The sequence below is a fragment of the Furipterus horrens genome, unplaced genomic scaffold (genome assembly GCF_987537825.1).
Source record: "Furipterus horrens unplaced genomic scaffold, mFurHor1.1.pri manual_scaffold_2, whole genome shotgun sequence".
Lineage (NCBI taxonomy): Eukaryota > Metazoa > Chordata > Mammalia > Chiroptera > Furipteridae > Furipterus > Furipterus horrens.
This window is the reverse complement of record NW_028327172.1, coordinates 41110872-41136024: the sequence shown is the minus strand read 5'-3', so window position 1 is coordinate 41136024 and position 25153 is coordinate 41110872. Positions and strand designations below refer to the sequence as shown.

At 46.8% G+C, this 25153-nt stretch overlaps 1 protein-coding gene across 1 annotated transcript in view; it reads left to right on the top strand.

Moving 5' to 3' along the window:
* The window catches only part of PPFIBP2 (PPFIB scaffold protein 2), a 95054-nt gene that overhangs the window by 13802 nt on the left and 56099 nt on the right, over window positions 1-25153 (top strand). The window contains exon 3 of the mRNA XM_090264317.1: window positions 22623-22715. Coding sequence (XP_090120443.1) covers window positions 22623-22715 — 93 coding nt within the window. The remainder of the gene's footprint in view (window positions 1-22622; window positions 22716-25153) is intronic.

Genomic DNA, 25153 nt, shown 5'->3' with positions numbered 1-25153 from the left:
TAATTACTAAAATTAAAAAAAATTTAAAAATTAATAATTTCTTAAGGAAATGTTTTCTTTTTGTTGTTGTTGCATTGCTTTGTTTAGTAGGAAGGTTAAGCATTTTTTCCGTTAGTTTAGTATTTATTCTCTGAATGGTCTCCAAATTGTTAATCTCATATCCCTATTTGGAAAAAAAAGTATTCTCCTTATATACATATTCACCTATGCAGTAATATCCTAACATATGTAAATTATAATATATTTTTGAGATTTTTAAAGGACAGGTTAAAAACAGTTCCAATATTTTCTTTAGACACACCTCAGAGATCACTTTTGGTCCCTGATTATGTCTATCCTATCCTGGTCTTTTCAAATTCTTTGCTTTTTCTTTTTCTATTAGGATTTTAGTGCTTTCTTCATGTATTAGGTTGGCCAAAAAGTCCATTTAGTTTTTTCCATAGGATGGCTCTACTAGTGCTTAGTTACTTTTTAACTTCATTTGAAACAATTTTGTTAGATTGTATTGTGACAACTGTCATGTTAGCCTGCATTTTTTTAAAAACTTACCAAAACTGGTGAATTTTTGTGCAGCCATTTTAATATTGAAGATGGAAGAACATATGCAACATTTTTGGCATATTATACTTTATTATTTTAAGAAAGTTAAAAATGCAACTGAAATGCTAAAAAGGATTTGTGCAGTGTAGGAGAGGTTTCTGTGGCTGATCAAATGTGTCAAAAGTGGTTTGTGAAGTTGCTTTGTACTATTGACATTTTGGCCAAATTATTCTTCACTGTGGGGCTGTCTTATGCATTGGAAGATGTTTAGTAGCACCCTGGCCTCTACCCATGAGAAGCTAACAGCGGGAGACAGCTGACATGCTCAAAATATCCAAATTAATAAAGTTATTGGTAAAAATGAAAAATGTGTCTTTTATTTTACAGAAAAAAAGAGAACTTTCTGGCCAACCCAGTATTTAAATGACCCTTATTACTGGCCCCTTGCTTTATTTTGCAACATTTATTTTCCGTGTGTGGTTTTTAAATGTTTTAAATGTTGTTTATGGTGCTTTTTGAGACATGGAATTTTAAAGGATTGTAGTAGTTAACTACTATCAGTCTTTCCTGTTTGGGTTTCCTTTTTTCCTTTTTGTCTCTAGAAAAGCCTTTCCCAGCCTCAGGTTAAATAATAGTCACCTTTATCTTCCTCCAGTAGGTTTATGGTTTGATTTGTATTTTACGGTTCACTCCAGTTAATCTGCAATGTTTTTTAGTGTGTCATGTGAAATATGGATCTAACGTCTTAATAATTTACCCAGAAAGATTCAAAACTTTTTTTTTTTTAACTCAAAGGCAGTCGATGTGGTTATTAGCTTTTGCAGGATTCATTGCAAAAACAGCTTGTGTTCCGATTTGCAGATCTCTTTTGGGGTTATTTACAATGGTTGGGGAAATGCCTTCCTTTGGAGAGATTTTCCTAAAAATCGTTGCATTCATAAATCTTTTAGAGTAATTATGGCCATCAACAACCTATGAATGGTGTACTTTTCAGGAGTCAAAAGTTCATATAAACATTCCATGATACCAGGGCTGAATGTTGATATTTTGATTTTGGACAGAGACAGCTTGTCTGTAATTTAGGTCTTAGAGACCTGAATTTATTTTACAATCTGGGTGCACTCAGATTCCATAGTCAGTCTTATCTGTATGGAATTAGCATCTAAAGCAGTGGTGCTTTTTAGATGGGCACTTTTAGTTAGAAGCCCTTTCTACTCAAATTGCGGTCTATGGACCAGCAGCCTTGGCATCCCTGGTAGCTTGTAAGAAAAATAGTGCGGAATACAGACCCCCTACCCTAGACCCACTGAACCATTGCCAGGGGATTCATCTGGACATTAAAGTTTGAGAAGCACTGCCTCAGACCACAGAGACTCACTTGAATTCTTTAAAAAAGAAAGCACAAGTGGCTTAGAATTGGAATTGGAACTAGTAAGGCAGCTTGAGGGATCAGGCAGGCAGTCCATGTGCCTTCTCATTCATGATATCTGCATCTCTTGAATGTTTGCACTATTTTCCTTAGACAACTGGCTTTGTCCTATACCTCAGTTACTGCTTTGTCATACATTGGCCTGTCATGGTCCAACGCTGTCTGTGACATCTCTGTCAGTTGGGATTCTTTCTTCAATAGAGTGGCATAAAATGATAAGGAAATTATATGTCACTAACAAGATGTTCAGAGGATGGGGGGTGGGGAGTCCCAGGGATAAATCAGTGGCTCTGAAATGATACCAAGGGCTCTGGCTCTTCCCATCTTCCTGCTGCACCATCCTCAGGGGATTGGTTTCCCTCAGACATGTCCCCTAGAAGTTGCTGGATGGTTACTGCAGCTCCGGGCAACACATCCTCACACATATACAATCATGTATCTGTCTTTTTAACTTTCCTTTAATTAGGAGGGGAAGTCTTTCTCTGAAACCCTCCTGCAGACTCCTGTATGGACCCAGTGGTCAGTATTTGTTCATATGTGTATACCCTAGCTGCAGGGGAGGCTCGGAAATGAGTATTGGTACTTTCATTCACCAGAGTGGGAGGTGGCCTCTGTCAGGAGGTAACAGTGATGAAGTGGGGGAAATGAATGGCCCTTAGGAAGACAGCTCAGAGCAACTGTCACACATTCTTAAAGTTTTATTTTATTCTTTCGACTGACAAATTCTTTTTATGTTTTCTCCCTCTGAGTTTGTGTGTGTGAACTCAAATTCCTGAAGGAGAGAATCAGATTAGCATAGCCCATAATTTTTGAGCTAAGTCTTCGAGGCCTGCAAAGGAATGTTAAGAGCAAAAGAAATTAAAGACTTCTAATTTACATAAAATTTTGGATTAGCTGTCCTTGGGCCAGGTGTCCACTCAAGAGCCAATCAGTTGTGGTCGGAGGAGAAGAATCACATGGTAGGAAACGTGGTTTTTCTCTTGTTGCTATTCATAAGGGATTGTGGGTTTTTAGGCACAGATATTGGCATTATGTTGTACCCAAGGGAAACGGAGGCTGCAGAGGAGGCGGTGGTAGATGTAGGGGAGTGGTTGGTGGTCAGAATGGAATAAAGAGCGGACAGACTAGTCCTGGACCCCCATCTACATGTCTTCAATGGAGAGGGAGCTCTTGATTCTAGCGCATCAAACTCATAAAGACTATAGGCAGCTGCTGCTTTATGGGAGGGGGGGCTGGTTCCTCCTCTGCTGAGTGTTGACGACACAGAGTGCTTGGCAGCAGCGAGTACTCTCTGAAGGGATAATTACGAACAGGTTAGACTCATCCTAAAGACCAAGTAGAGCAGACCTGCCCAATATTCAGTGTTTCTGGGCTGCGAGTGAGTCTCCAGGGCTCTGGGGCCTCAAACAGGGTCCTTCCTTCCTTGGCAGCCAATAAAATGAGGAAAGATGGGCTCCTGGCCTTGAAGGGTTTGTGTGGGGCTCTCTGAGCTGGGGACATCCTTTGGGGCTTCAGCTAGGGAAGAAACACAGGGCCTGGATTCCCTTGTTCTAGGAGTAGTAGTATCTCTTTCTGAAATCTGGGCCTATTCCCAGAAAGCTGGTAGAGCACCAGGGAGCTTCATATCAGGCTCCTGTATAGGGTATGTTTTCTGCAGTCTGAGCGAGCCAGGGCCTGGCCCACAGAGAAGCGCTGGTGAGGCTGCCCTGTGCCGTGGTACAGCAGAACAGTGTGACCCTCAGAAGGTGAAAGGTCTTCCGTGTTTGGCAGACCAAGCTCAGGGTCAGAAAGGGCCATAGAGGGGGAAGCTGAGGCCTAGACCGGAAGGCTGAGGCATCTCTGCTGTGATGGGAACACAGTTGACTTCCAGAAAGGGGCAGCCTCCTTCCCCTCCCTGCAGCCACCTCCGAGACCTGTGGTGAAGTGTGCAATGATGCCCTGAGGGAGAACATGGTCATTTTTGGTCAAGAGCCCCTCACCCCCACCAGATGGTCTTGAAGTTAAGAAAGGAGAGCGGTGCTTATCAGTGATGCTGACTGCCATGGGCAAGAAGGGGCTGTGGCTGCGGCTGCTATGACTTCCAGGAATCTCTCTGTACCTTGATTCTGGAAGGAATGTCCTTGTTCTTCCACATCTGCTCAGCTTGGCTGGTTGGAGGCTGGTTAGGCAGAGCTAGGATCAGGATGGGTGGTAGAGGTCATACAGGAGCTAGTCAGCCAGCTTCCAGTGGGCCCTGCAGGGCTGGGGACACCTATCTGATGAGGGGTAGGGGACCCATCCTGGAGCACAGTGATGACCAGTGATGCAGGTCTCTGGGAGATACCCATGAGATGCCAGAGCCAGCAGTCTCTAAATGGAGCAGCTCTGGGTACTTCTCTAACATTCTGGAATACACTCCTTTTGGATGCAATTTCCTTAGTAAAAATGGCTGCTTATTTGATGGTCTGTCTGCAAAAACGGGCCAAGCATTCCAGTCCTGTAGTTCATTCAGGGGCTCTATTGAGCAGCTTCCTGTAGGCCCCTGCCTTTACCTTCCTCAGTGTACACCTTTGGTTTGCAGAGTGAAGACAGGTTAGGGAGCCTCTCCAGGTGCAGCTGCAGTATCAGGGCTCAGAGGTGGGGTGTGAGGGTGGAGGCTAGCATCTCAGGTACAGTGGAATAGGATGTCCTGAGTGGGCAGCCTCTGCCGGGCCTGACTGGGCTGGGGAAATGAGGCCCCGTCGAGGATATGTGCTCACCTGCTAGTCAGTTCAGGGGCCCTCGGTTACATTCTTAACTTGTCTTTCAAGAAACAAAGAAAGAGACCCAGTCCCAGTAGGGTACATGGCCACCCCCCTCATCAGTTCAACTACTTTGTCACAGATGGCACTTCTTCAGCTCCCAGATCCTCAGCAAAGCCCAGACGGTCCTGCTAGGTCTAGCTTGCAATCTTTGATTCTGGCTAAAGAAGCAAATCTGTTTACCATATTGAAAAGCCAGAGGAGTTGCAAAAAAAGGTGGGGAGAAAAAGCTGTTTTTTGAATTATAAATTGTGAGCTTGGGTTTCTCATTGGGTCTCTGTATCTCGTTATCCACCCAGGGCCTGGAACACATGATGGGTCAGGACATATACATATTGAACATTTTCATTTGAAAATTTAGACAGACGTTTCATAGGAAAACATTTTTCTTTTAAAAGATAGAAGGGGAAAATTGGTGCCTATTTTTACTTTTCAAGAATAAAAAAAGCAGAGCGTATGGGAGCCCATTTCCAGTCTGTGTTTCTTGCCCTCCACCTGTCACAGGTGTGAGCTCAGAAAGTCGGAGGTTTCGGGGCTTTCTTTCCTGTGCTCGGCTCTGAGGAACTCCTGCTCTGGGCGGGGCTGGTGTGCGTGTGGGGTGGGGTGCTTTGTGCCTGTGCAGTACTGAAAGAAGCCACTAGGTGGGAGTCAGGGACAGATTCTGGGAAGTCTAAATCCCAAGGAGGAGGGTACGGATGGACTTTACATAAGAAAAATACCTTTTTTTTCCATTTAAAAAGATGACATGAGCACCTCATTAGTGAAGCTGCTGGACAGTGCACCTGGGTCAGCTGGCAAAGATAGTTCTCTTCCATTTCCCTTGGAACCGAGTGGATAAAGAGCAGACCTGGGGGGCGCACACTGTTTGTGGTTGGGGAGAGGATAAGGGAGGGCTGAGGGCTGAGGGCTGGGGGTTGGCCCTGACCTTCCATTGTCAATGGCAACAAGGCCTGTCCAGACTTCTTAATTTCAGTGCCTTTTGCTGGGACACTGTTAGGATGGCTCCCTCCTTTCAGGAGGCATTTTCTACCCCACAGCTGCCACACCCTGTCCTAGAGAAGCCTCTAGTACTGTGGGGGATTTTGAATACACTTTTCCTGGCACAGCACCCAGATTGGGGGCCTTCAGTGATTGCAAATTTAGCAGTTTTATTTTTCCTGAACTTTGACATTTTCCTCCCCAGAAGTAATTTCTACCCTAAATTCTAGAGATCTGGCTCCCTTCAGACCTGACTTGAGGAGATTATTTCAGTCCCTAAGAACCAATGTTTATAAATGACCAAGAATGTGCAAACACTGGTGAAAAAGCAAATAAATCCTTCCCCACTCAATTTCCTGCTTCAGACCCCAGGGACATGGTGGGTGATGTTGCCAGGTTAGCGTAACTTGAGGTCTGAGCATGTAGACACCCAGCCATCAGAGAAGGCCTGCCAGAGCCACACCCCCAAGAGTCTTCTGCCCTCTCAGGCATGCAGGCTTCTGGGAATTCCTGCCTTCAGGCAAACTTGTTCAGTACCCTCTGATTCAAGGAACTTCTGAAGAGTTTCCTACTCAAATACGTAAGGTCCTGAGACCAGTAGTGTGAGAATCACCTGGGAGTTTGTTCACGATGCAGAATTTCAACCTACTGGGTTAGAATCTGCATGTTTACAAGAACTCCCTCCTGACCAGGCGGTGTAGTGCAGGTGGGGAAGCATGGTCCTGGCCCAGGGGTCTGCAATCTATGGCCTGCCTTCAGCCCGCTGCCTAGTTCTTACATAAGCGCCATGAGCTAAGAATGATTTTCACATTTTTGCATGATTGAGAGAATTCCCCTCCATCCCAAATATATTGTGATGTGAAATTGGTATAAAATTCTATTTTTAGTGCCCATGAATAGTGTCCCTGGGACCCAGCCACCCTCATTGGCTTACGCGTTGGCTGTGGCTGCTTTTGCACTTCCAGTGGCAGTCGAGTATGACATTGACTGCGTGGCTCACAAAGCCAAAAATATTTGCCATCTGACCCTTTATAGGAAGACTGTGCTGACCCTTGTCCTGACTCATCTGGGAGGTGAGTTCTGGTGCTAGTGCACTATGGGGACCTTGGGCTGCAGTGGCCAAGATGCTAGTTTCCAAGCAGAGCTTGCTTGTCAGCCCAAAGGAGCAGTGACCTGGGCTCATCCTGCTCCACCTCCTCTTTTCCCACTGTGCAGCACACGTGTTGAAAGACTTACCAGGGCCATCCTGACACCTGTCACCATGGCCCAGAGGACAAGGCTCAGGGCTGAGCCGGAGCTCAGGGTTCAGGTGATAGGTCAGCGGAATGGCACGTGACCCACAAGACCCCTCTCAGTCCACAGTTCTGCCTGTTTAGATGCTACTAACTCCTGGCAGCTGGCAGGAGGCATAAAACCTCAAGAACCCCACCCCGACTCACTCCCACATAAACCTGGGATTCTAGCCAAGTAGGTGACTGTCCCAAAGTGCCCTTGTAGGCCCTGAGATGAGGAGGGAGGGTAAGCTTCATGAGTTCCCCTGTTTAAACTTGACCACTGTGCTATCCTCGCTGTTTTCACTCCCCGAACATTTAGTCTCCCCACATTTAGTCTCCCCGTCTCCTGCCTGGTTCCCTCAGCTGGCTGCCTCACATTCCAGACACTAATGAGCGGAGTCTGCTGGCCAGTGAGTGGGCTGCTTTAGGGAAGGCACCGAGGGCTGTCAGGGTCACTGTAACGATCCTCATTTGTGTACCTGTATGGTTCCCGAGAACTTCTCTCTTTGGAGCTGGGTCCAGGGACTGAGACTCTGCCTCAAAGAGGCAGTGTAACGGAAGCAGAAACCCCACCTTGCCTCCACCCTTCCTTCATAAGGGGTGCCTAAACCTTTCAGAGTAGTAACTGCTCAGGTCAAATAAAACCCAAACTTCAGTCTTTTGGGAGTCATGGATCATTTTCTGATGAAACTTTGTTTTCAGAGACATAGTGATTTATACATACAAATACTAGTACTTTGTATACATTTTATGAACATGTTCAGGAGCCTATCTGATCCCCTAAGCCCCTCTGTGGACCACTGTGAGGTGCCCCTGTGGGATGGTCTTCTGAGTCAGACCATGCAGCCAGAGCTTGGCTCGCCAGCGCAGTGACCGGGCCACATCTGGGCCAGCTGCCACCAGGGGGATTAGTGTGTGCAAAGGTGCCTGTTGCTCCTGTATCCATCTCATCTCACTCAGCCCACCAGCCACACGCACCACCCTGCTCCTAGGTCTTTAGGAATATCATTTCTTGGATTTTGAGTTGTATTACAAAGAAATAAAATGTACTTAGGTTTTTAAAAAATGTGGGAGCGGGGGGGAGGTCCGGAGGTAAGAATTGCTACTTGAGGGTACCATCAAATTATGTCAAGAATTTAGCTGCAACTTGGGTGGATTCCTCTGTCTCTCCCTCTCCTTTCCCTCTCTCCTCCCCACAACCAACTCATCACGCATGAGTTGAGTTAATAGGTGAAACTGGCCCTGTCCTTTCCTCTTTGAGTCGAGCATCTTTACTCTGGGACGACAGGCCTTCAAGACTCATTTTCTCCACGTAGAACTTTAGTCTTTCACATCTTGCCAGTCTCACCCTGTGAGCCTCGTTCTTTCATTCAGAAGAATGTGTCAGTTCTTACTGTGTAGCAAGAACTGTGCTAGGAATGGAAGTTAGAGCAGTGAGTCAGGGCTCAGACACATGTCCTCCAGGCTGGTAAAGAGGACAGATATGTAAACTGTCAGCTGTGGTTCAATACAGCAGGGCAGGTGGGGAAGTGGAGAGGCACGGGGACACTCGGGAGGGTGAGAGGGGAGGGGCTGCCTCCTGAGCCAGCTCCCCACGGCAGGTGCGGGTTAGGCAGGCTGAGAGGCAGTCGTGTTGCCATGGGTCGCCTCCTTCCTCCTCTCACCCTGGAATCTGTGAAGGGCACCGAGCCTCCCTCCAGGGTGGGGGGGCGGTGGGGCGGCAGGGGCTGGGACTAGCCCCCAAATCAGCTCTCAGGCCTCTTCCTCCCTGGAGCCCCAGAAATAACTTTACCACGTACCATGTGATAATTCCTTATTTTTCCCAGAGCCGGAAGTCAGTTTCATTTGCTTTGGATCCTGGGCAAATGTGTGAAGACTTCATTTGACTTTCTTAGGCTCTTAGAAAAAAACTAAGAAGGCCTGCCCACCCCTGCAACCTTAGGGATGTTCTTTATTAGCACAAACTGCCATGGTTCTGGGTAGGGAACCTTGCCTGGGTGGGGCCCAGGCTGCACCCTGGAACAGGGCCGGAGGCAAGAAGGGCGTGGAGCCCAGTACTGGGGCAGCAGAGCCTGCTTTTCCTTTCTGGCCTGGGATCTGGGTGTGTCTCCAGGAATTTACTCCTCCCCTCGTGCCAGCTGCTGGCCAGAGCTCTCCTGTGATCTGTGGGCTGAGCCAGCCTCCTCTGATGTGTTTCTGCTTCGCTTGTCTTTCAGGCCCTGCTTCTGGGCCGTGGGGAATGTCGCTGCTGTGCCGAGGGGCATGCTGACACCCAGCTGAGACTTCTGTTCAGGCTCAGAGTTCCTAGTGGCTCTGGAGGGCACCTGAGGACCCCTGCAGTCACAAGATGTGTGTCTGCAAGTCATTTGCGCACCAGATCTCAGAGCCCTTTCATGTAACCACAGTCCCCACTGCACCCACATCAAAGATGGCTTTTGTAATCAGTCATAGCCCAAGGTTGCCTGTCAAGGGCTGGGCAAAGGAGAAAAACTGTTTTAGGGAAGCAGTGTGAGGTGATGGGGCAGCATCTGGGGAGCGCTGGAGAGGCCCCTGGAAAGCCAGCATGTGACCTGCCAGTAGGAAAAGAGACAAAGTGCCCGGTCTGCCAGTGACTGCCTTCCCTAGGCTCCGGCCCAGAGCTCTCCCTGCCTGATGGACTCACACAGGCATCAACCTTACCTTCCTCCTTCCCTGGCAGCGAGTCTGGAGAGGTGGACAGCTAGTGAGGCAGGCCTGGGATTTGACAGAAGATGTACAGCTCCCCCCACCCCTAACCTGGTTCAGAATTTGGCCCCAAGGAGCCCAGCAGTGGTGGCTGGCAGCAGTTGGGAGCCAGACTCCCCCACGTGGTGGAGGGCTCTGGGGTTGCAGCAGTTGGTCTCCAGTGGCTAGTGCCACCAGCGCCAAGGACAGCATACACCCAGCAGGGCCAGGAACCCAGACCGGAGCTGGTTCTGAATGTTCTTTTTTGGAAATGATAGACTTTCCTCAGGGCACAGCCAGGACAAGGGGTAGGCGTGGGCTTCGGGGTGGGGGTCAGGCTGTGTGTGGGAACCAGCAGCTCCTCCAAGAGCAGCGCTTATTTTTAGTCTTCTCCCCAGTCCCAAATAAACCGAGAGCAGCTGGGAGCCTGTGGGTAAATGCAGAGTGCAGCAGAGACAGGAAATCGGGGTCTGTCCGTAATGAGTTCCAGCCACTCCAGAAAGGGGAAGCCAGACGAGGAATTTTCTTCAGGACTGTTTCCCTCTGGCAGGCTCTGGTATTATCACCAAAAGAATGTTCCCGTCTGTGTGTGTGTGTGTGTGTGTGTTTACAACTTCTGTCCAAGTCTGTCCTTCCCCTACCTTTGTGTTAGCTGTGATAGCTCCACCGGCTCTGCATCTCAGCGCTGGTGCCTGTGAGTGTCCGTGGGGGCGGTGGGGGAGGATACCGGAGCTGCACCGTCTGGGCTGAGCCCTTGCGTATCTGAAACTGTTTAGGGAAAGGCTGGAGGAGGACACAGGCCAGGGAACCGGGGAAACTTGAACACAGCTTGACGTTCCTGAGGGGGAGGGGCAGAGACAAGGAGGAGAAGATAACTTGGTCTCTGGCCAGAAAAAGGGCTTTTCAACCAAGGAATCTAACTGCTGACATGGGTGCCCAGCATGGATGGGGACATTGATGTTTACAAGCATTTTGCGTGGCTGAAGAGGGTAAGTGAACGGCTGCTTTGTCTGGGTCTCCGTGGAGAGGAGTGATGGAGAGACCCTTGGAGGGGGCGGGTGTTGGGGGGGGAGGTATTTGTCCTGCAAAGCCCTGTGTGGCCAAGTTCTTCATGAGAATCTAATTATAGACACCAGGAGAGAAACGGCCAGCTGTCTTTGTTTCTCCTCTGACATTCTGGCGAACGAGCCTCTGTCCGGCAAGGCCAGAATGGACTGAGGAAAGTTAGTTGCTTTAACTTTGGCACTTAAACAGTTAGAGGTTCCAAACACCATGCCCAGAAAAGGGTGTCTACTGCACTTCGGTCTGAGGACACCAACTGGAAACTGCTGCCTTTGAAATGGAAATGCCCCAAATTCAGAGGCTGTTGAGCTTATTCTCAGCTCTGATGTTATCCAGTGTGGAGAGGAGGGAGCTGTCAGTCCAAAGAGCTCACAAGTTCCCAGAGGCGGGCCCTCAGGGGAGCTCTCTTCTCAGTGCTCTGGGGCTCCAGGGTTTGGGCTGCAAGTTGCTCTTGCCCTTTCTTAAAGGAATGAGCGTGAGTGTGTGGTGTGAACTGAGCAAGGAATGAATGAATGCTGGGCACTGGAGTCTCATCTGCCCTCCCAGAACTCAGGCTCTTTCCTCATTTGACCCTCTTTAAAACTGGCTAAGAGGGGTATCCCTGTATTTTCACTCTGAGGCTGGATGTTTTGCAGAGGCAGGAGGGCCCAAAGCAGCTGACAGATAAGAGATCTGGCATTGTAACTGGGGAGACATAGGAAGGACAGGAAGTATCTAGTTCAGAAGGCCCCGACCCCGATGCCCAAATATTGGGCCTGTTGGCTTTTGTGTGCACCTCCCGCACTGTGTTCAGCAAATATTTATTGAGGTCTGGGTGCTGGGAGTCCAGAGAGCAAAGCAGAGCCAGTCTCTGCCCTTGTGGATCTTCCTCTAGTGTGGGAGCTGGAGGTTAAGTAGTCCCAGCAAGTAGGTCCCACATTACTAATTGGTAAGTGCAGCGAAGAGAAGCAGGAGGCCCAGGAGGGCTATTGAAGATTGAGCGGGAGCCTTCAGGGAGTCTTCTTTAAGGAAGTAACACTTAATTGAAACAAACCTGGAAGAGAAGTAGGGGTGAGTCAGGTGAAAAAAACGGAATGAAAAACATTTTAGGCAAAGAGGGTAATATGTGCAAAAGTCAGAAAGCAAGAGGGAGTCAGGTGAGTTCCAGGGGTGAGCGCGAGGCAGTGTGGCTGAGCTCAGTGACCACAGGGAGAGGCAGGCAGATGCCAGACCACACAGGACAGTGAAGGCCGCAGTGAGGGTTGTGGCTGAGCTGGTTTGTCTAATGGGGGACTTGGAGCAGAGAAGTGGCATGGGATACACTAGTGGAACCAATTTGTATTTTAAGAAAATGACTAACTGTGATGTGGTGTATGGTAAGCAGTGTTGCGAAAAGTGAGGCAGCTGAACAGAATTCAAGAGCCCGAGGGCTTATCGGGATCAGCTAGTACAAACCCCTCATTTAACCAAGCCCAAGAGAGGCTAAGCCCCTTGTGCTCATTAGGGTTATAGCTATTAGTGGTGCACCCTGGTCTTGAACCCTGTTCTCTGTCTCCCCGTTTGGTTTTTTTCCCTCATCTCTTCTGCCAAATATGTAGAAAATGATTGGTTTAGAGCCCAGCAGAAATCCTGTCTGTGCTCAGTCCCTGCTCAGCTTTGGGATGGGGCATTGCAGCCACCAGAGAGTATGCTTAAGAGACCAGACATTTTGACAAAAGTTTGCATCCATCATCTTAAGCATTCAAAAAGCTCTTTAGGGTGAGATACGGGGGATGGTGGGGGAGAATAGATAAGAAGTACACTCCCCATCATGTAGTCTTTTATTTTCCTATATCCAAAATAAGGCCTTTTAACCATGTCTTCCTGCTGTGATTTGCCTGGGATAGTTGGTGCCACTACCTTAAACCCTGTGGCTAGATTCTTCTTTTTAAAATCCCCCTTTGAAAAAATGCTTTTTCATCCTCTGACCTAATTATAAGCCCCCAGTACTTGACCTTCATCTGGAAGAGAAAGCCCAGGCTCTTCTGCTGGCTTGACCTTAGAGATCTTTTACAACCCCGCCTTAACTTATTAGTTTTATCATTTATATCTACTTTGATGGGCTCCCAAGTATCCTCCCTCCCTTTTCTGAGCTTATATTAAATGCCCTCCTTTTCTTTAATTCCCACCCACTTCATCTGGCTCCATCAAGGCCCTCGCTGACCTCATCCCCGTAGTGGACTCTTCCCTGGAGGGCAGGTCTACGGCACTTCCTGGCTGCCCAGCTCACCCACCCCTCCTCAAGCCAAGGTGGCTTGGAGCAGGGGTTTCTCTTAGCCTTTGTTTTTCCCATTCGTTTGGGGTGGTTCTAGAAGAAGAGGAGCCTGGATGGTGTGACCTGTAGCACAGTCGAGGAGCCTTTGACCTTTGACCAGTCCAGGAGGGCAATGCCTCAGAGCAAGACAGTCTTTGAATTTAGGGCAATGAGGGAGACACCTATGGTCAGGGAGGCACAGAGCTTAGAGGGGAACCATTTGCTCAGAAAAGAAACATTGTTCAGTGGCCTTGGAGTGGGGGGAGGGGTGGATATTCATTTTTAAGTAAGGCCTGGATGGAATCTTGGTTTTGCCACACTTATCAGCTATGTGATCTTAGGTAGATTACCTCAGAAGACTGGATTGCTTCACCTATAAAATAAGGAAGATAAGTGCCTGCCACTTACAGGTTTTGTGAGGCTCAGGTAGGACGATGTATGTAAAATGTTTAGCATAGTGCCGTGAACATAGGAGATATTCGATAAGAGTGAACTGCTATTGCGCATTACCAGGCAGGGGAAATTGAAAGAGGAACAGATGGGACCAGTTGTGTTCTCTACCAGCTATGCATCGTAGGCCTTTCATTCCTTCATTTCTCGGTCCCGTTTCACATTTCAGGTCAAGGTTTCACACCAAAGCATCCTAAGGGCCTAGAAGAAGCAGCTACAACCTGGCCCACTGTGAGTAACCAAAGGCCCCAGGGGCTGTTGGCTCTGGCCAGCTTGGCACTGGCTACTGAGTGAACACTGACCAGAGCTGGTCCTCCAGCTCCTTCCCCGATAGAAAGAGGCCAGGGACCATGTAATCTCCTGCCACAAGTATCCAGAGGCTCATCTGCCCCTCAGCGATTTGATTTCTGACTCGCAGACAGCTCACACCTGACTTGCTTTGAGAGGAGTGACTCCAAGCTACTACATAGTCCTGACAGAGCCTCTAAAAGGAGCTCCAAGCAGGGTTCATTTTCCCAGGGATAGAAATCTCAACCCTGTCAGCATCTTCACACTGTTGCTGGCTTCTATCACTCTCAGTCTTTAAGCCAAATTCCAACCCAAAGTCACAAAGAAAGTGGAATCCCCCATGGATCCCCCCATGCAATTGGCTTGGGTTCTGCAATAGAATGTGGAAGGAACTCAAGCTGCTACTGTGAGAATTCATGTTGTATCATCTGGTGCTCAAATGGTTGATACAGTAGCATGGCCACTTGGGCCAGAGAGTGGCAAAGACAAATAGACACTCAGGCATCCTAGACACTGCCTGGCCTTGTACTCAGGTCAGACTGCTTCGGAAGCTGGAGAAGCAGTTGGCAGCTTCTGTGAAAGCTGCTCCTACTGGCTAAGAGCATGAATCCTGGATCAAACTCCATGAATTCATATCTCAGCTCTATGTGACCTTGAACAATTGATTTAACCTCCCTGGAATACAGTTTCCTTGACTTTAAAATTTGGATAAATAATGCAACATATGTATAAAGTGCTTAGGGAAGATTCTTTAAGTGTTGGTTAAGATGGTGATGACCTTGACCATAACTGGCAGCCTCTGGTTACTCAAGAGCCATGTGCCAAACCTTGAGAGGTTTTCCAAGACCATAAGGAGAATGACAGTAGGTATGGCTCCTGGAGGGTTCTAGATGTCTGCAATTTCCTGTAGGTACATCCCATTTTTAGCCAATGCACCCAAAATGCCTACCCCTTATATTCCCCAGTATAATTTAGGAACTAGAATTCTGCCATCTCTGATCCCTAGCACCTGTGACTCCTGTCTGCCAGCTCCTGGGAGAGGCCCTCAGGCTTCCTTCCCAGTCGGATTTAACAAAGTGGCATCACACCAGTCCTTACTGAGTAGCTTGTAGAGACTCCAGAGCCACACAGCTGTGGGTAGTTCTGTGGCTGGCAACAGCACTTGGGGACCTTGACACATCGTCCCTGCATTCCCCCCTTCCCCATCCTTGTAACAGCTCTTTCACCTTTCCCTTTGTCCGAACTCTATGCTCCCCTCTCAACTGATGCCAACACTTAGGCCACTGGAAAAAAAAAATAGCCACACTTTGATGACTCTCTCATCTTCCCTTTCTATCACCACAAAATTAACTATGTTCACAGCCATCATTTTTCAACCTTTTCTTCTGTTTCATGGGCCAAGAGTCCCTTCTCTTGGTCAAGGCTAGCCCAGTATCCTGTCCTCCTGACTCAATACTGTTCTACCTCCTCTTATGCCTCTGATTTTCTTCTCTCAGTTCCTACTCTACCTACTTGTCCCTTGCCTTTGGCAGAAAATGCTTCTTCTCAATCCTTAGGGGAAAAACAAATCAAAACCATCTCTGACCTTGTGCATGCATGCCTTTCTGAGCTAACTTATGACTTACATTCCTTTTGCCGCCAGGAATCTTAAAAGAGCAGGCTAAAAGTTCACCATCTCCTCCTGGTCACTCCCAAGCCCACAGCACACTGCCTTTGTCTCTAAAGACATCTTTAAAATACCTTCTATTATATTGTTCTCACTGCCTCTGGTTCCCAAACAACCTCTCCCATTATTTCCCCCTGAATTCTTTTCCATTTGGGAATCCCATAGAGTTAATGCCACTCTTGTGCCAGCTTCCCACTGTGGTCCTCACCTAATCCCATATTTCCACCTATGGATCTTTCTCTCATGCCTATTTGATTGTTGGCTCTTCAGATAGAAGGTCCAGGCAGTCCCAGAGGCACTGGGCAGTTTGCTTCTAATGCCTCGGGTGAGCTAAAGCAGTCATAGCACCCCCTCCACCTCCAACACTGGCACCTGATGCTGCCCCTCTGTCTCCAGTAGTCAGTGTGTCTACTGGAGTTGGCAAGATGAGGAAAGAGCATCACTCAAAGAGCCTCCATTGTTCCTCTCTGCCTGGCTTTAATACCATCCTTCATAAGATACCAGCACATGTACAAATACCCCTTCTCCTATGGCCCAGTGCTGTGGGTCCTTTATGCATCCAGCCACCTGATTAAGAAACTTCAGCAGGAACTAAGCTTGTCCAAGGCTGTGATTTTGGAAAAAGATCTTGGTAAATCGAAAGCATTTCTCTCACTCCAAATTCCCCCAGGATGATCAGTTAGGAGCCTTTCTGTGCAACACAGCCACTGCTTGGTTGGAGAACTTAGAGACAGACTGGCCTCAAGTTATCCTTTGTTCTGCTAGTTCTGGAAACTGGAATGTCTGAAGGGTAGTGATTGTTGTAGCTTCATGGATAGCCTGTCTGTATGGGAAGACTCCAAGGACGCTGCTCTCCCCTTCTCCTGGAAAGTTACTTCATAGCTTTTAAGACTTAATCATTCAAGTGGTGACTCCACTATAAAGCCTCTCCTGTCCTTTGAAGGTGTAATTGATTCATCCTTCCCTTTTGCCACTGCTGCTGGCTTATGCACAACTCTGTGGTAGTACTGATCACATCTCCTTGTAAGACTACAGAGCTTTTTGATGGCAGGAATGGACGCATTTGTTTAGCACTGAGTGTGACGTCTTGTAGGTGTTCAGGAATACTTGAGTCATTGAATACATAAATGAATAAACACAATTACATGAACATTGGTCAGCCAAGCTAATTTGCTTTATGAATTTTGTTTTGTTCTCCCATAAAGGTGGGCACTTAGATCATTTGATACTGACAACCTCACCATCAACACTTAGTCTCCACTTACATATCACTGAAACCAAGAGGCTGAGGGCATAAGAAGATCAAGGTCAGGATAGGATGTCTCTTGTTGAACTTCTGGTAGCTAAAGGTCTGATTGCACATCACTCACACTACATTTGGAAGAAACTTTAAACTATGCCAAAGGTAGTAGATTGGCTTGACTATTCCTTGCCTAGAAAAAGTGGAACTGGTTCTGGGAACTGTTGGTTTTATAACAATTGCTAGATAGCCTTTAAATCCTTACCCAGAGAATCTAGGGAGGTTTTCTTATTTACAAGCACCTGCCTATACTCACGCTGCTTGGTTCTGTTGGTGATGGGCAACCCGAGCCATGTAATGGGAATTGACTATAACTGCTGTTATCCACTTATTTTCAGTCTTTATCTTTTTGGTCTCCTTATTTTCAAGCTGTACATTTTTCAAGTTTCCAAAAAGCTTGCTATGTGAGTGATGCTTCTGAATGTGAAGTATAACTGTAGTGACTTTGGTGTGTCCCCTGTGTCCAGCAGTCATGGCTCACTCGAAATTGATTTTCTGGATTGGATAAGATCCATTTGAGCAGGCAGCCTGAAATATGACACATTTTCGTTGTTGTTGTTTTCTTATTCAGCTAAAAATACATCATCTATGTATTTAGTGGCTAAAGAAGGGAGAACCACCCCAAGACTTATTCAGGGCCAAGGCTTACCCAGCGTGTTGTGTTCAAAATCTCAGCGTATTTTCAGGCAAGGAGCCATCATATAATTTAAAATGATCTGACTGGCTGGGACAGCGTATATATTGTGACCAAGATCCTAAGGGAACTGGAATCTGTAGCTTATTAGAAGGAAGTAACTTCACCTGGTGAAGGCTGCAGACTTTGAGACCAGAAAAAGGAGGGCAGCTGTGTTTTTGAGGTCCCCAAGGCAGGAGTGCTGAGAAGCAGCTGTGGCTCTGAAGAATGACACACGTTGGTTAGAGCTGCCACACTGGGGAGCTGACTGCCTTAGGATTTCCCCACACTCCATGCTTGCATATCAAATGACACCCTCATGTGACCCCTGGTCTGCCCCACTTGATGGTTCTTGAACCAGCTCTTTGCCCACGTTCAGCAAATTGCAGTGCTGACGGCAGGTCTCCGGGGGCGTGCCAGTCAGGGAACGCTGCAGGATGCTCTCACCGCCATCCCTGGGAGTGTACCAGAGCACGTGTGGAGGCCCTGCTCTCCTGGCAGAGGCAGGGGTCATGCTTCTGGGGATTCTGCATGGCCCCCAGCCATGGTGGCAAGCACACATGCCATCCAGAGCTCTGCAGGGACCTAACATGGCTCTCCCTTGGCCCAGCTCCAGTGGAGGGGCCAGGCCAGGAGTGAGCAAGCATCGCGGAATCTGACCAGCTACGAGAGGCAGAGGGTGATGGCTCTGAGGAGGCTGCTGGGCGTGATTCGGCTGGAAGGCTCATGTTTCACCTAAATTTGACCTGACTTCTGGGTTGTAACAAATAATAATCCAAGTTTTATGATTGTTTGTTACTAGCTATTGATATCCTCAATGTGGCTCATTATAAACATGTGTATAGCATGTAGAATTTATAGTGTGTAGTAAAATGCTTATAAAGAGGGAAAAATTGTGGTCATGTAGATATGACGCAAAACACAGGCAACTTTTCAGGGACAATGGAAAAGTGACCATGTCCCTCTGCCGTTTGCACCACAATCGCAGTTCCAGCGCTCTCAGCTAGAGGGGGTTCTGTGTTGTCACGGAGGCTGCATTTTGTTTTTTTCCAGCCTGAAACTTTATGGTTGTTTTCCCTTTGTGTTGTTTGTGCAGATCTTTACAGATACTTCATAGGTGTCTTGATCAGAAATGTTGCCTCTTTTTGTTCTCTTGTACAAAAAGAGTTAATTAAAACTGTCAGGACAAGGGATGAACTGCTTCTGATGCTGTTTTGGTCTTTTGGCTTAAACAAAGCCATTTTAATGCATTCCGTATTTCCATCGTCATTCAGAAACTGTTTATATTACACAGAGGAAATATTAGAGTATCCTGCTATAAAGAGCATTTTGTACTTTTATTCTCACATGTGTTGTGTATAATGACCTGAGGGACCCTCTACGTCGCTCTGTGAGATATAATCTTCTCTATTTCAAGGATGGGGCATCTGAGATGAGGTGACCTTCCTGAGATCACACATGGTTAGAGCCATTTCTTGCTGCCCTTGTTCTGTGGGGAAGACTTAAGCCCCACCCCTGCCCCCAGTTGATGCCCATGGGCCTGCTGAATCTTGTGTCATTCCCTGTCTTACTGTGTCATTTCCCTGTCTTGTTTTACATGGGAAATGAGAATGGAGGCCAACAGGTGGTAGATAGGAAGCCATCCATTCCACACAAAGGAGACTGGGTGCCTTTTTTATCCCGGTACATCCCACATAGACGCACCCTGTGCCACAAAGTAGATCCCCATTAGCCCTTGATGATAATCCTGACTTTAACAACAGTTTGCTCAGAACCAATAATGCCATCTTCAAAATTTCCAGTTCAAGCAAATCAAGCAACAGTAGGCAGAATTCCTTTGTAATTTATTCTATATCCCAGTAGCAGGAATTCTTTCTTGTAAGTCTGTTTCCAAAGGAGTAAATTTTAGTCCATTGATTGATCAATCACCATTTGAGATAAATGCATCAACCTGGGCTTTTGGTTGCAAGTAACAGAAACTCAGTCTGAACCAGTGCAGGCCAAGAAGGGACTAACAGGAAGGGCAAGGATGGATCCCTGCCATTAGACAGCATGAACCAGGGATGAGAATGCCACCACCCTCTATCTTTTCCTGACTTTCATTTGCTTCTGTGCCTATTGGCTTCATAGCCGACTCTGTCTGCAAACCTGCTTCCTCTGCATGGAAGGGGACGTGTCCACTAACAACCTCAGAGCCTTCTAGCACCACCAATAACAGTTTTCTATTCCCAAGTATAGAAATTCAGAGGAAAGATTCCAACCAGTCAAGCTTGAATCAGGTGACTGAGAGGTGAGGACCTTCTCTAAAGAGATGACAGCCCTCACTTCTGCCATGTGGTGACAGTCAAGGTGATGATCCCAGCCTATTCTGCGCAGACAGACAATAGATTTCATTAAAGAAGGGTTCAGAAGCATTGTCTGTATTGGTCTTCTCCATTTCATTTCTTTAGCAAAGGAGAAATTGACTAGTTTGAGCTTCTCTACAACTAACGATAAGGTTTCTTTTGGGGGGCCTTAGACATCCACTAATAATCTCTACTTAAAGTGCAGTGTTTCCCAAGATATGCAAACACACTTTATTTCTTGAGTCTGCTAGTGTCCAGCTCTCGAAACATAAGGAACTTACTAAGAATAAACTTCTTTTACACTCACTGTAAGAGGGGTGGGGGCAAGACTCAGTTTCAATTAGGCTAGTGTCCTTGTGTAGCCCAAACAGCCCTTTGTGTAGGGACTCTGCCCATGCTGGAATCTTGTTGGTCAGTCCTATCCTTCCCGGGAACAGCACAGTCCACTCTCCATCCTCTGTTGCTCTCCTAAGCATTGTGGCTAGTTAACTATCACCATCAACTCCCTGACCCCCAACCACAGAACACTGCACAGCTGCTGGCGAAACATGAAGCCTCTCCCTTCCACTTCGAGATGGCTTAGAAAAGAGCCCCACCTTACACTGTTGACTGCTGAAGCTGTACATTAGGCCTGCCTAGCCCTAGTGGTGATAACATTTTGGGTCTTCTAGAAACAGACCCATAATCTGTAGGTGTCAAGGCACTGTGTTGTCTCTGTTTCTGAGCACTTTCAGCAACATCACTCTTAAGATCCGGGAAGACCTTGATCTGACAATTCCGGGCTATGTTTTATATTTTCCTTCTACAGACCTGGGTTTTAAAGGCTGCATTTCTTGCATTCAAGATTTTACCCAGCCTCTTGACAGCAACGTTTTGATAGAGGCAAGGGTGGTTTAGCTTCAAAAATGTTGACTAAAGTTGCTGAGTTATTGACTATATATATAAGAAAAACTCCTGTCCCGGTTCAATGTTGTGATACAAGAGAGGAATTATGTTTGACTGTGGCATTCATTCTTTAATCGAGATGCAAGAGGGCATAGAGACATCAATCTATTCTCTCTATTCCCTGAAAGTCACCATCATGTGAGTTCTTTGACAGAGAACCATTTGACCTGACGTTAGGAATTAATTTTCTCTCTTTTCTTGTAAGATTCTGAGAAAATGTAGGTTATAATTATATCCTTAAATACTAGTCAGAGAATTTGACCATGCGAGGACTGAAATATTAATTAATGTAACAACAATAAACTGCCATCAACACAAAGAAGCCATTTGTGATTGTTAAGGCTCTTTGTCTATGGTGTGGAAGAGTGTCCACAAACAAGATGCAGACTGCAGAGAGGCTGGTAAAAGGCAGTGGTGTGGCAATGGTCTTGGGTCTTGTCTAGCCTGTGCCTGGCACAGCCGCCCTGAGAAATGGCCCCTGTGCTCCCCCCCCCCCCCCCCCCCACTGCATCTTCAACAACCAGCCAGTGCTTCCTCCCAAGTGAGACTCCAGGCTTCAGTGCAGAATGCTTGGTCCCCATTTCTGTTCTAGGGCCAGGCTTGTTTCTGCCACCTGCCCTCACCTAGGCAGTGAATTGGGGAAGGGATGGGACAAGGGAAGGAAGGAGGTTCCCTTTCATTATGGAGCGGGGTTGGAAACCCATTCTGAAGGTTAGAATGTGGGGAAATGGGTTTAGGAGAAGGGGACCATCTCGGGTCCCCTGTGCCCAGGTTCCTCTCTGACCTCTTCTTTTGCACAATCATGACTTTCCTTTGGGGTAGAGGGTACTTTCCTCATGAACATTGGGGCATTGATTCCTGTGAAGTAGCCCAGATTATTATGACAGTCACTTTCCCGTTTAGCAATAGATCACTTTTTCAGACTGTCAAGCCCCTGGATGGCCTCTGGTTTCAGCCTCCGTTCAGCATAGAGGAAGGGAGTGTATGTTGGCGTTGGGCCAACTCTATTCCATTACCCCGCCTACAACCAGGTCAGACACACCCTGAAAGTGACTGCAGCTCCTGTCTCTAACTCAGGGCATTTTATAAGATTCTGCCTCTCCTCTGCCATTTCAAATCTCCTTTTCCTCTATTTTCCATGGTTTATGGCTACTTTCCATTTACTGTGTTTTCTCTCTGCTTAGCCTTTTGAGATCCCTCTGGGTTATTTGGGTTCTTCTCAAGATGTTTCATCTTAGCTTGCTTCTCTCAGCCTGAGCTCTGTAGAAACACAGTGTTCCAGCCTGGCTGCCAGAGACTTTATCAGGGGATGGGCTTGGCCACTTGTGGACGGGCTTGGCTACTTGTAGAAGGGACATGTGAGTAGATGAAGGGCCTTGAAGTTGGCATCCACTGTCCTCCGTGCTCACGGTGATGTTTAGGACGGACCTCCGTGCTGTGAGGTGTGCCTTGGCTCTAGAGAACGCTGGCATGAGAGTTAAGAGATACCCAGATCTGTGAAGGAGTTGCTCTCACATAGTTCCTTGGTGAATAGTACCAGCTCCCTGGTCTCCACAAAGAGTAGAACCAATTGCTGTTGGTGCCTCTGGCAGGTTGTGCCTCCAGCTAAACCAGACCCAGCACATCCTGTCAAGGCAAGCACCACTGGGGCTGAAGCTCCGCTGAGGCCTTCCCGGCCAAGGGTGAGGTCATCGAGTGGGTGGTTTTGCCAACTTTAAAAGCACACCTATCAACAGCATCTGGTCAGGTTCTTCTAGTAGTAGTTTTGAAATTCTGTGGTTTCCTGTTTAGGTGGGTAGTTTTGCACATACGATCAGTGAAACTGTCCACACAAATTACATATTTCATTTGGGAGTTGGTAAGATGTTTTTCCAACCTTTTAAGTAATTCTTTGTTTTTTTTCCCCCTTCTCTTTAGTCCCAGGTAAATCACCACAGTGTTCCTAGTAATGAAACATACCAGGAACGCTTGGCACGTCTAGAAGGAGATAAGGAGTCCCTCATATTACAGGTGGGTCCTTTTTGGTGGGAACCAGCACACCCTATTACTTCCAACTCTGTAGCTGTCCTAAGTAGGAGAGACATACAGGGATTTTCTCTGTTGGATTTATCTTGTTCTCAAAGTGTGTGTTTTTAGAAAGACTTTTTCTGAAACAAAGCAGGAAGTAAGGGCACAATTTAACTCTGGACTTGGCATTTGGGGGCTTTGAATGTGTTCACCCGTCCCTATACACTGTAAGTTCTGTGACCAGGCTGGTTAATGGGGCCTTGTCTTCTAGGAGCCCAGGAGTCTTGCAAGGATGATGAGCTCTGTCCTCCTGTCACTAATAAAACAGAGCCGTGAGTGATATGTGCCTAAGGGTGCATGTTAATGGGATCAGGCCCAAAGAATCTGTAGGTGGATCTAGACATACACTTTGAGGCCAACTCCCCTAGAGCTGGTAATATGGGTTAATAAGCCTTTGATGACTCTCTGGCTTCAAAGAGAGGAACTCCAAAATATTTCATGGAGAAAGATAGTCAGAGGAATACTTTCAGTTCTGAAAGCATGCATTCCTTGGTAGGACATAAAGTTGAGTGTTCTTCTGAGAGGCCTATTGCTGTGACCAGGGCTCTTTGCTATGTTAGCTCTCACCTGCATGAATTAAGCATCAAGGCCTGGTATGCCCTGATGATTTGGAGAATAACAAGATCAATATCCCAATCCTAGTTTTTTAAAAAGCTTGAAGAGCAGTGGACAAGACTAGTAATGGAACAGAAGAGAGGGCAGGTAGGATTCTAGAACCCTCCCAGACTGTGGGCTTAGGGCCCTGAAGTGAGCACTGGAGTTAAGAGGCCATAGTAGGTTTGTTGGTTTTTTCTTTTATTTTACCTTATTTATTTTATTCATTTTACTTTGATTTATGAATGTGAGAGTAATTAATAATTATTTCAGAAACTTTGGAAAATCAAAAAGAGTTTAACATTTTGGCCTTTTTTTCCTGTCCTACCCATAGCTTGAATAAGTAAGCTCAAACCACTAATACAGTTACACAATTTTGCATCCTAGTCTTTTTTTCCTTCATGTCATTAATTTTGTTCGTTAAAAAATATCTGAGTGCTGACAACTTGGTGGACACTGGTTTTAGGTGCCAGGGACACAGCAATAGAGCAGTGAAGAAAACAGATTAAGTCAGTCCCTGTTCTTGAGCTTCCGTGTGTGTGTGTGTGTGTGTGTGTGTGTTCAGTAAACCACACAAAATGTGTCAGGTGGTGATAAATACTATGGAGAAAAATAGAACAGGATAAGGATTGTGTAGTTAGGGAAGACCTCCCCTGACAGGAGGACACTTGAAGGAAGTTAGAGAACGTGCCACTTGAGTGCCTGGAGAGGCACATTCCGGGCCAGTGAAGGGGTGGGTCCAGCACACGCCCTGAGCTAGGTGTGTGCTTGGTGTATGAGTTGAACAGGAAGGGGCCATGTGGCTGGAGCTGATGACCTGCAAAGAAGCCTGGTGGGAACTGCCTTCAGAGAGGTAGCAGGGGCCAGATTATATGGCACATTAGAGCAAAGACATTTTGAGGGATGTTGAAGTTGAAATGCCATCTCAATGAGATGATTAATGAGTGTCCAGTTTAGAATTCTGCAGCAAACACTATGAAATTGCAAACATTTGAACCAGAAACCTTCATGGCTGACATAACACATTCCTATTTAGGAGACTACATTTTAATAAAGAAGTCCTATTTGATCATCTCTTTGTTCATGGGTTTGTTTTTTTAACTTTCAAATTCTTGAACAATCTTTATTTAAATAATTCCGACACAATTAGGAACCTGCTTATCGAAAAGTCAGAAGTGGATCCTAGCGATCTCTATTCTGCCAGGAGCTTGTGGACAGACTGTCAGAGCTGCGCTTATGTGAGCACCGCTGCTTTGCAGTGGCCCCCCCGTGGAGGCAGTTAGACAAACCCTCAGCATCGTAAGGCCTCTTGCTTAAGTCACAGGGCAGCTCAGCCAGTCAGAAGTAATTAAAGTCCTTGGCCCAGAATGTTTTCCTGGGTTTACTTATAGAAGAACAAGGAAAATCACACAGAACAAAATAGTGTGTTTCCAGGATTAGCTAAAACCAAAACAAACAAACAAAAAACAACCAAACCCCCAGTATCTTCATTGGAATATAAGTTCTTAAGGCTTTCCTTTCCTTTCCTTTCCTCTTCTTTTTTTCACTTCTGTATCTCCCCCAGTGTCTAAAATTATGCCTAGCATGCAGTAAGGGCTCAAAAAATTTTGTTTTTATTATGTAAAGGTCACATTCTAGGATCTTTATATTCCTTGTCCCGGTTCTCCGCACTTCTCCATTCATTGTGCTTAGACTGAGTATTCAGGTTCCTAAGGCCCCTGCAGCCCTGTGTACCCCGAGTCTGACATGCAGCTGAGCTATGAGCTATAGCATGCTACAGACCACAG